At 43.7% G+C, this 12,012-nt stretch overlaps 1 protein-coding gene across 10 annotated transcripts in view; it reads right to left on the reverse strand.

Moving 5' to 3' along the window:
* Positions 1-10,932, reverse strand: part of ABI1 (abl interactor 1) — an 82,450-nt gene extending 71,518 nt beyond the window's left edge. For 7 of the 10 annotated variants that reach the window (XM_072854497.1, XM_072854493.1, XM_072854490.1 and 4 more), the window contains exon 1: positions 10,662-10,917. In XM_072854497.1, the coding sequence (XP_072710598.1) occupies positions 10,662-10,778 (117 nt within the window). In that variant the 5' untranslated portion in view covers positions 10,779-10,917. Of the gene's footprint in view, positions 1-10,661 lie in introns of all 10 variants that reach the window. The other 3 variants (XM_072854501.1, XM_072854496.1, XM_072854500.1) reach the window with 2 other exon arrangements.
* Positions 10,933-12,012: the final 1,080 nt, after the last annotated feature.

Raw genomic sequence — 12,012 nt, forward strand, 5'->3', positions numbered from 1 at the left:
ACAATTTTCTCTAACATTCAAAGCTAAAGGCACCTTCGAAATTAGATACAAAGTCTGTTGCCATTTAAGACAAACATGTACTTGCAATGCTCCCAGACAAGTCTCAGGACTACTGCAGCAACCAGATTATTTCAGTGCTGGGAGAACATATGGTATGCTGCAGCAGGAAACACACCCACGGTATTTGAAGAGAGCCCTTGTAGAGCCAGGCACTTTCAAACCAGACGCACATTTTATCTAAGTCAGCTAAAGCAAGGAGTTTGCATCACAGAAGCAATAGCTCCTCCCAGAGATTTAGAAATCCTGCAAGTCAGCCAGCAAATCAAAAGCCGAACAATCCCCAGCCAGGTCTCCAAGGATCTTGCCAACATAAGTGCATTGATCCATCATATCTCTATTTGTTAGTCTGATACTCTCTGGACCTTGACTGAAGCATCATCCAAGCCACCTGCCACAAGGCCTCACAGTGGGAACCCTGGAGGCTATAATCATATTTTATAAAAACCCTTCAGGATCAGGTCCAGCTCTGCTTTGTGAATACATACCTACTAATGTATGTTAACAGAACACCATTCCCCCTGACACATCCACCTTTCCCTCACTGTTAAGAAATCCAAAGCCCTCCAAGCAGAGAAGTTTTATTAAGCCCTTTCCACGCCTTGGTCTCAGAGTAACAAAAGGACCACCTTCCTGAACAAGACAGATTTCTTATAAAGGAAAGGCCTGGCTGCATGTATCTGAGAGGCCTCCTAAGAATTTTACTAGTAGACAGAATCATGTCAGTCCCATTGCATACTGCATCTCCCCAGCTGTCTTCTGTTTCCTCTGTATCCTGCTCATCACAGCTTCCTTAAGTGGTTACAGACCACTTCACAGCCAAGGCCTGAGCCTCAACTCTGTGCCAATAAAGATAATCTAAAAAAGAAGTGTATATAAATGCCTTCAGTAGCTGCAGGTTTCAAATTATTCAAACCCATGCTAGTAGAAGCTGTTTGTCTGAAAGGCATCATGAAAAACAGCAGCATAATTTAAGCTGCAAGGCAGTAAAATATGCAGTTAAATAATAGAAAGAGATTAATTAAAAGAAATAGGCAAGGGAGAAGAGGTTTTCAGATGAGATCTGAAATGAGACTGAAAGTCAATGAGGTAGAGAGCAAGCATGTGAGTGCTTCAGAGGCAGACACTGTGATGAGAGCACTCTTGCGTCAATGACAGCAAAAGAGAAAGTCCACAGTATTTGGCAGTAGAAGAAGAGTAAGTGAGACAACATGTCTACGAAACGGCCTGCAGCAAGCAGACAGGAGACTTCAACAATGAGAGAGAAATCAGCAAATTCACATTAAGATCACAGGCTAGGAGAAGCACTTGGAAAGAGAGAAATTTTGTCACTAGTAACATTTAGTGACATAATAGTGACTAACATTATTAGGTGTACGAATGTGAAAAGACAAGCCATGGCATGGCATTCTGCAGCTTAGATGTTACTGCATTAGTCTGATGCAACTGCCTGGACACCTGGTTCTTCTCTTGTCTATTTGTTTTACGCAGACATTTTCTTATCTTAGGCTCCAGAAAACACAGAATTATTGCATGGGGACTGCAGTTCAAGTATTAATTTGTAGCACGCCTGCTACAATAAAGTCAAATAAGATGCTCAACTGACAATGATTGCTGCAGGACAAATACTGGCTGGCAGATTTGCTGACCCCAAAGTACAACAAGGAGATCAGAGGATGAAAGTGAAAATATGTATCTGGTGAAAGATTAGCTGGGAAAAAAAAAGCCAACAAAAAGCCCCACGCTTGCCTGACAAAGCATAGCTTACAAAAAACATTATCTTGTGAAACATTGGTGTGAAAGTAGCCAAAAGAGTCTACACTTCCATTTTTTTCCAAGGATATCAAAGAACTGTTATGCTTGAAGTAGTAAACAAGCGATTTTTTTTTTTTAACTATTTATAACCTTAAGACCACCCAGTAAGAACATTACGTTCAACTCTAAGGATGTCAAACCAGCATTTGTTTTAGTAAGCCTCCTCTGCCCGAGTTCCAAGAGGCCTCCCTGCTTTCTTAACAAAAGTAGGAACAGTACCACTATGTTTTACTCCTATTTGTCTTTGAGGTTACAATAAAACTAGCAAAGCTATGCAGAGTCTCTTCCCCATGAGTTTTTTAACTGCTCATCTCTACAGTATCAGAGCCTCATTGCACATAGAGCAGCATGCTTGCTCTTTAACTTCTGCTGTAGAAAGAGTACACAGAGTTTATTATTTTGAGCTCTTTGGAGAGGGAGGGAAGACACTATCACAAATATCTCTGCTATCTTAACATAAGGAACATAAGAAAGCTGTATCTCATTGCAGAAGAGACAACCTTTACTCTTCTTTCAGAATATTCCACCAGGGCAGAAGATACAGTACAGCATACATCATCTGCGTCTGTTACGAAGAGACTTTATCATAGGAGAGGCCGAAACCATGAGAAGTTTTGAATTTCAGAGCCGTTTTCAGTTTGCCAAACCCAGCACTTACTAACTAAACATATTTGATCTGGAATCTTAGAGAAGAATATTATTAAAAATAAACTCACTTTGTAAGCATTCAATCTTTTTCAGATTAAAACTATCAGCTTAGCCAGCAGGTTGGCTACCAACTTCATCTCATGTTAATACAGCTGGTTTAATTTTACAAGTTGTATTTGAAAGTGCTGCACTCATGTTTTGCTCCAAGCTAAAATTCTCCTGCAGGGTCCCCCCCACCTTTTCTTCTAAAATATCAGCCTCATAGTAACAAATCTATGCTCTGCAAAGTGTACATGACTCCTGTTAACAGGATTAAGAGCTTGCATAACTAATGAGTAACACTATTTGCATAGTTTCAAGCAACAGTGGCATCTACACTCTTATTAATTAGTCCAAGGAAAAAAAAAAAGGCATTCCCTCTAATACCAAGAGGGGCAGTTTAGAGTTCTGCTTTGATTTGCTGTACAATAAACAGATTCCTCAAAGAATCCACCTGTTAGAAGTGCTGTATCTTTTATTTCACTACCTGGCCCTAAGCCAACGAAACACTTGACTGAGCCCCTCCAGCACAGTCAGAAGGGCATGCTGACAGGCTGGAGGTGAAGGAGGAAAGGCACCTGCAGATACCATCTTGCTCACAGAGCTCTGTTCAGGAGCACATCATGACCTATTCTCCACAGCACACTGGTTTTGGCTTCCAAGGGCTCTGTGCAAGTTTTGAGCTGCAAAGGGTTATTTCTACAACCCACAGGAGACATCAAGTCCCTGTCTGCAGCAGCTGCTTCACCAGCAAGGTCAGGAAAAGGGAGGAACCACACTGAGGCACAGTATCTACTATTACAAATTCAGCAGTTACTTCCCTTCACTTAGGGGTGGAGGGAATGGAGGATCACTGTGACCAAGCCCACCCGCCTCTGTCAACAGTGCTCAGATTTGGGGAGGTGGGGGGTGGGGGCAGAGTGTGAGGGGTGGTGGTGGAAGGAATAGCATCAGAGGAACACCATTCTGGGTAACACAATTACTAAAGAGAGCAAAAACACTGAGTAACTGGGGGCTCACAAGTCATTTCCTACTAAATAAAAACCACACCATGCTCTTTTCAACTCCGAGTTACTAGTTAAGGACTGAACACAAGCACAAAGAGAGCAAGATACCCTCTTATCCTTCAAAGATATCTTGCTACACCAGAACTGACACTTTGTCCACACAGCTGCCACCCTGTTGTTCTGCGGATAAATACGATTTCAGTCACCAGAACTGTCAAACACAGACTGCTTTCACTAACAAGAAAGAGAGCGGTATCTTCTAGTGCCTCTGCCAAGACAGAGACCCACCAACATGCAGACAGGCAGTACTGTGAGCATTATGTAACTCCAGAAGTTTGCAAAGCCGAAAATTAGAATCTCAAGGTTCTTATGAGAGGACATATGCAAAATTCTTAAGAAGTAATTGCTGCTAATGAGTTCAATGATGGCTTCAGGTGCATCTTTTCCCAGGGATTCATTGCACTGTCTCTGCAGACACTGTCTCTCCACTTTTTGCTGTGTTGTAGTATAACAGAGGCAATTCGGAAAGGGGGGGGGGGGGGGGTGTGTGCAGGGGGGAACCCTTGTGCAGAGCACTGGAAGTCCAAACAATCAGGTTCTGTTCCCAAATCTGACAGCACGTCCCTATATGACCTTCCACGAGTCAGTTATAAATTCTATGCCTCCATTTATGCTTCCTTAAAACGAAGACAGTTCAAAATACTAAACAAAGATATTGGGAAGTTGCACCAGGTTTTTTGTTGGTGATTTTTTTTCCGCCCCCCCCTCAGAGTTTGGGGTTTTTAGTTGTTTAACTTAGATCCGTAGCACAGATACTAACAGGAACTTTGCCCTCAGAGGTACAATGCTTCCTACTTGTACACAGCCTGCTCCTATACTCTTACCTTCATTACGATGTGATCTACTTTATGAGCCCTCCTCAAGGCCCATCTATTTTCTCTGTACCGTAAGACCTACTTACTGCAACAAGCTCCCAGAGATCCGGAGGCAGGTAACTATTAGACAGTTGCCCCTCCTACTCATGTCTTCTTTCTTCCTTCTAACAATTCCACAGGGCTGGGCACAGTGAGAGCAGCACAGAGAGCAAGGATCACGCTTATCATACACTGAGAACAGACAACCTGCAAGCTTCTTCCTTCCAATGTATGTGCAAACAGAAGGGAGCAGACAGTGCTTCCTCTGTGGAAGAAGCAGTAAGCACCTGTAAAAGCTTATCCCAATCCCCTTTACTCCACCTGATTAAGGTAGCACAGTGCTGACACAATCATCTGCTGAAACACTAATGAAAAACGGAGCAGGAAGAGCAGCTGACATCTTGCTGGCTTCCTAAACCAAATGTACCAAAATTAATGGAAACATTTCAAATTTGGAAAAGCTGGTCTCATATCATCTACCTCCTTTGGACACAAAAACAGACATACAACACTCTAGGATCCATTTCCTGTATATGCAGAGTAATTGCTTGCTGATTCAGTGAAGTTGCACTATTGCCTTATTGCTGCTTTCGAGCTAAATATACAGCTGTATTTTCCAAAACACAGACAAACCACTGGCAAAGAAGACCTATACAAGGCATAGAAGAGCTACAAGCCTAGGTCACCAACCTGTACTCATATTATTAGTAAAAAAAAAAAACCACACACACAGAACAGCCAGTGTCTTTCATACTGATGGCAAACGTTTGTCTAAACTACCTTAAAAAAAAAAACAGGGTTTAAAAGTATAAGCTAACACCTGTTCTTAAAGAATATGATTTAAACCTACAAAGGATAGCGGATGGTACATCCATATTTTATCTTGTTGCTCTCAAGCTCTCTAATTTTGAATTACATTTTGGTGTTACAGAAAGGGAACTAACTTAATTGGCTTTTTTTGCAAAACGTTCCAAATTTAGCAATGAAACTAGGAAAAAAAAGGGAAAAAACCCACTGTATTTACTCTCAATACAAACTAATTAACCTATGAACATAAAAGCATGCAAGTTCCCACAGCATGTAAAAGATTTGTATTAGTGACAATTTAAGAAGTTTATCCTTTTAAAGCAGGTCATTGCCTGAATTAGACAGTCCAAGTGAACTTCTTTGTACTGAACCAAGCTAAGCCACTTTCCATACACCAGCCAACAAAACCGAGTGTTAGATCAGTTACCAACATTTAAGGAAAAAAGAAACACCACGAAAAAAGTTATTTCCTTTCCATTATGCACTATACATTAGATCTGTATAGGAAGTGGAGAACATCCAACCTATCAAACAGAAAGGATTCCTGTATGAATACTGGAAGATAACATAAGGATTTGTGAAACTTCTTGCATGCAACACTTCTGCTCAACCTCACACTTATTTTTCTAACAACTGGAAAGAGACTTCAAATTTTTTGTAATAGCAGTCAAACTGAAATCTGTCCCTGCTTTTGTCTGTTTTACCCAGAATAGCTTGTTAACTCACTGTTCAGTTTCCACATACCAGTTGGAAGCTACAGAAGGAAATAACATGACAACAAAAACACACACATTTAGGCAACACAGCCCTTACTTCCTTAAAAGGTCTTTAACTTAATTTATTTTCTTAAGTTGCTAAATCTACCCACTAGAGACCATCAAGATCAGGATCTACACAAGTAGTACATATTCCAAGCTATTCATTTAGAGGTTCTCACAGTCATATTAAAATCATATTTGAGCTTAAAAAAAAATATTACAAATAGATCTTCCCAAGTGGTCTAGAAGCAAGGAGACTGATGAAAACTATGTATCTGCCTATGCATAAACAAGACTGTAAGAAACATCCGATTTAGATGGTAGGGGAGAGTTGTAAGCAGTGTTTTATAGCACAGCGAGGTCTCTCTGTGCTACACCACTCAACTGAAGTTGTTCAAAAGGAAGTCATCAGTGCAGTAACACTGGAGACACTGGTTTCCTGTGTCATTCTAACACTTCATAAGCTCGTTATTGTAAATAAGTTCATTAAAAACTGAAAATAATTCAATTCAGCCCGGAAACTGACTGGAAAATCTCTCTGGAAGTTAATATTTTCAGCTGAAGAATCATAATTAGGGCTTTAAGTGCTTTAACTCCATATGTTATTTCTGAATTAGTACTGATAAAGTTCATACTGTTTAGGATACTGATGAAATTCCTCACTAGTATCTTCAGCTTTATGCTACAGATTTTCATATAACCTTTCACGGTTAAATACACACTGAAAGGGGCTAGTCCCAGATTTTATTTGCAGGCAAAAGGATTTGGGGAAGGCATTAGGTACTGGAACTTACATTTATATGGCATCTATGAAGAAGTTTCATTTATTTCCATTATAAGACAGTTTCACCACTCCTCCCCTTGCTTAATCTCACTGTAGGTTATTATAAAGGTATGCCAATTCACAAGCAAATATCTCTGTCATAACAGAGCAGAGTCATACCAGTATTCTGAAGAGTGCCAGAAAAACACATTTAGAAAATATTAAGAAAAATGTAATTTCACTATATTTAAGAAAACTTACTTCAGGAGACAAAAAACATGCTTCCAGATAAAGATTCAAGGTTCAAAACCTGCTCTTAAAACTGTTCAGAGTTTAAGTCTCTGATCTAAAAGAAAATCAGAATCTAATTTTCTACCTGCTTGTCACTGAAGCTTCTAACCAGAAACACAGCAGATTTTAAATCTTGTCACAGATTAAATACAGTAATGTACTTATAATGCCTTTTTCCTTCATCAAAGCCAAAATCCCCACCAATAACATCACAACTTCCTTCAATTACTACTTCTACATTTGATTTCCTTTCCCTTTTTTCTGTCTCCCTCTCTCTCCCATCCCCCCCAAGACTGCCACCATACTGTACTTTCCTTTTAGCACTGTAGATCTTCCTTAGAAACTTATTTGCTTTGCTTCTCCTGAATTCTTTTCCCCTCCTATCAGACAAACCTTCTAGATAACCAGAATACACATGGTCTGGAGGGCAAACTGTGTTACTGCCTGGCTTTCTGATTTATTCACAATTTGCCTTAGCAAGAAACTGCTTCCTACTTTTCTAAGAACAGCAGTTTTCAACTTGAGAGTCACAAATGCTGTCATCTTTCCTAAATGCTTCAGTAAAAGGATGCTTACTGTCAATAGAGCTACATTCACCATTAGGGAGCCACACAGGTGAGTTTTTTTCTCCCCTTCCTCTTTTTTTTTTTTTGGAATCCCTAAAGAGATTGAAGACAAATTCTCTTAAAAAAAATCAGCACAACTGAAATTTTACCAGAATTATCCCCAGATTAAGTGAAAGAGACAAAACAAGATTCGGATGTTTTCAGATCCAAAAATACAGGTGTAGCTTCAATACAGCAATATTGGGGGTGGTAAGTTACTTTCCTGCTTAAGTGAGCAAAGAACATAAAACATAAGACTGAGAACATCAAGAGTTCTGACTAAATATCCGAGTGCTATTACAATTACTATAAACTGTTAGTATCAGCACTCAGAATAGTCAGACAAACTTGTTCTACCTCAATGCCACAACACAGAGTGGGTGACAGCGCACAGTAAGATTTCCTACTAAGGAGCACATAGCCTTTCCCACAGAAAGCAATAAAACTCTCCAAATTCAAAGCTATCCAAACTCAGAGAGGCTAGATTGAATCAGTTACGTGCTACAGGATAAGTTATGATGCGTAGCGACCTCTGAACTGTTTTAACACTCACTTCATGGCCAGGTTCTCTGTTCTGGCCTGCCTTTTTTATAAAACGCCCCATTACATTAAACACAAACACTTCATATTATGTGTTGGTTAAGCCTCTTCCTCTCCTTTCCTCCCTTCCCATCCCACAATACACACACACTCCCAAATCTCATAACCCAGTGCCCTGTGTCATATTGCCTAATCCTGCAGTGGCCCCACCACAGGCACTGGAAGTATAATCTGTTCAGTAGTCCAACTGGAGAGCAGATGGCTTTGTATAAAGTGCCGATTAAAAAACCCACCTCCATCACACATTAAAAAAAAATATGTAATTTTATCAATGTATTTGCCATTTTTACAGGGTAAATGAACAATGTGTGTACAATACAAATGAGGTATACATTTTTCAAAGCTACTGCGCAAGTCCTCAGTATGAATTTTAGAACTCCAGCTTCCTTTCAAAAGGGGTAAACACAGCTGTACACAGATAAAACAGACCGTACCAATCCCACATCCAGCTGACCTTGATACTTGAGGTGAAAATGAGCTACCAAATTACGAAAAAAAAACCAAAAAACCCACCCCAAATGACTGGATGGGAACTAGCTCAAGTGTTGGGTTTTTTGGTTTGTTTGCTTGAAGAAAGAAAAGACAAGTTTTAGGACTCTGAAGAAAATGATGTAACTGAAGATTCTCTGTAACTTTCTGACATAGGGAAAAACTCAGGAGCCTGAGACAGGTCAAAACTTGTGCCGCAATTACCATGCTCATGTATTTGTCATATTTCCCATGAGTAAAACCAAATGAACCTCGCCTCCTAGAAGCATTTATATCAGCGGCTTTCTTTGGGTGGAGCAAACAACTCGGAAGAGTAAATAGACATTAACTCATACTACCTCACATACCACCAAAGAAAAAAGAAATCTTAAAAATACAGCTTGTTAGAGCAGTTTTAATCCAAGTAGCTCATTTTAAAAAATATTTCACTTCATATTATTAAAGCTGTGTTTCCAAATTTGCTGCTCCATTACTAAAAACAGTAAGACAGCTTACCAACAACGATGGATGCCAGAGAATTTAATAACCTGTATTAAATACTCATCACAGGTAGTCTAGTATTAGATTCAACAAGTTCACTCTACAAGCTAGTAGAGTGAACTAGTAAGTAAAGGGGAGTTTATTTGCTTTTCCCCTTCAATTTTTTTACTAAAAAAAACCCAAAGAAGTTGAATTTGAGCATCTCTGGATGGTTCTGTATCCACATCAGTATGACTACATATACAGACTGAGTTATGTGCTGCAAATCCTGAAAAAATAGTAATAGTAAATTGGGCTTAAAGTAGCTTCACAAAAATAGACTTAAGGCCAAGAAGCACTGGCAATCGGGGGGGGGGGGGGGGGGGGGCGGGGATCTACACCAACTAGTGGAGACACGCTACAACCAATGCAGCCTCCTCCAGCACTGGAGACCCAGTCCGAAATTATTGTTGTAGGGTGTCTGAATTGCGAAGCCTGCGAGAAGCAGAGATTGCCATTTTGAAACACCACCTCACGCTCACACATCGGTGCCTGCACACGGGCAGCTTCCTGCCCCCACAAACCGCTCATGGCAGCGATGCGGACCCTCAGCGCGCCACGCCAAGAACGCGGATTCCTCGGCCTCGCCGAGAGCCGCGCGCCGGGGAGGACCCGGCGTACGGCTCCCACCGCGGATCCCCCCCGATGACCGAATTATGTGATGTCACTCGCGTGCGGGGCCCCTTCCGCTCCCCAAACGCCCGCCGCGCCGCTGCGGATGGCGGCCCCGCGCTGCCGGCGCGGCTCTGGCGGAGCGCGGCGGAGGGGCCGCCCGGCAGCCGCGCCTCGCGCTCCACGTGAGGCGCGGGGGGCGCGCGGAGCGGCGCGGCGCTGCCCTGCCCGCCTCAGCAACCGTCACCAACCGCCGCCCCGGGGCCCGCCGGCTTCCCCCGGAGGGAGCCGCGCCGCCGGGAAGCCAGGGGGAAACCTGAGATACCGGCTCCAAGCCGGCCACACGGAAAGGCTCACCGGCCCTCACGCCCCACTCACCCCCCGCCCCAGCCCAGGGAGGTCTCTGGGATGTGACTCATAATAAATAAATAGAGAGAAAAAAAAAGGGGGGGGGGGGGAGGAAAAAAAGACACACCCTCGGAGCCGGACTGACATAATAACCCCCTCCCTTCCCCTCCGGAGCGGGGGGAGGGAAGCCCGGTCGTTCAGCTGTAAAAGTTGAAAGAAAAGGCAAACCCGGGAGAACGGCTGCGGGGCGGGGAGCCGCGGAGGGGGCAGCCGGGCGCCGCGCTGCCCCTCAGGCGGCTCCGGCCCCGCCGCTCTCACCGGAGAGCCGAGCCCAGCCGAGCCTCCCCGCCCCACCGCCGGCCCCGGTGCACTGCCCCGCCACCCCTCACCTGGATGTAGTTGTTTTCGCAGTAGTCGGCGACTCGAGTGAGGTTTTGGTAGCTCTCGAGCAGAGCCCGCTTGCCAGAAGGGATTTCCTCCTCTAGCAACATCTGCAACTCTGCCATTTTCCACCCCTCCGCATCGCTTCCTCTTGCATTAAAGAGACAGCGGCACGGCCGGGCTCGCAACCCGCCTGGTATTGTGGGATTCCTCCTCGCCTCGCTTTCGTGAGCTCTCGCTTTCCCCACCCATCCTTCCCCCTCCGAGGGGAGGAAAAGAAAAAAAAAAAAAAAAGAAAAAAAAAAAAAGAAAAAAACCACCCCCGCTTTGCAAAGCAAGCCGGGAGCTGTAGGCAGCGCCGCGCCGTGCAGGGCGCATGCGCAGGGTGAGGCGGGGCGGGCGCTGCTCATGGCCGCCGCCCGCGGCCGCCGGCGGCAGATGGCGGTGCATGGGGGCCGGCTGCCCCGCCCGGCCGCTGCGGAGAGCGGCGGGAGCGCGGCAGTAGGGCTACTGGACCGTCCTTCTGGGCGCCTAGAGACGAGGGGAGACGCTTGTGTCCTTCCCCCGCCCCCCTCAAAAAAAGCCCCAGCCCCACCAGTGCTGCCCTGAGGCAGCGCCTCTCCTCAGGAGAAGCCAAAAGGGTCGGGGAGGGAAGCGCTGCCCTGGTTATCCAGTCACCTATCAGGCTAGAAATTTGTAAGATGACAACAGAATTGGTAAAACGATAGGAGCATCGAGATTAGGGGTAGTTAGTCCCTTCCCAGGGGGTTATTCCGAGGGGGAGGGAGAAATACTGAATCTAAGCTGTGTAGAACTTTGTGAAGGCCTGCCCAGGGGTAATAATTGACAATTAACATTTTTCTTGTTTTAGTTTCGTAAGAAGAACTTAAATATTTGGCTGAGGTAAATGCATTATTCCTGACACTCTTTTACCTCAGTTGTTAATCATCGTTCAGGGCCTCTGGTTGTTGCAAAGGTATGGAAGATAAGGGTCTGGTGATTATTTAGTATAATCTTTCTTGCATGTGTTTTTTTTTTTTTGTAAGCAAAATCCTGCTTCTGTGATCATACCAGAAGAAAAGCCAATAACAGCAGGTGGCTTCTATGCTGTGATGTCCAAGCCTGCCTTTTAAATGAGTAACAGGCCCAGAAGAAGCTGTCTCCAAGGCCCGTTATTCATGCCTTGGCTTTGTGTGCTGTGTGTACTCAGTTACAAACGCAACTGCTATTAGTCCTTGCATTTTAGTAGTTGTCCCAGAGAAACCCACAGTGTTGAAAAGTAAGCATGTTTCAGAAAAAAATATTCTCAAACGCATTACACAGTCTGCCTCATCTCTGCGTAATCGTGTGGCATTTTGC

The sequence above is a fragment of the Ciconia boyciana genome, chromosome 2, assembly GCF_034638445.1.
Source record: "Ciconia boyciana chromosome 2, ASM3463844v1, whole genome shotgun sequence".
NCBI lineage: Eukaryota > Metazoa > Chordata > Aves > Ciconiiformes > Ciconiidae > Ciconia > Ciconia boyciana.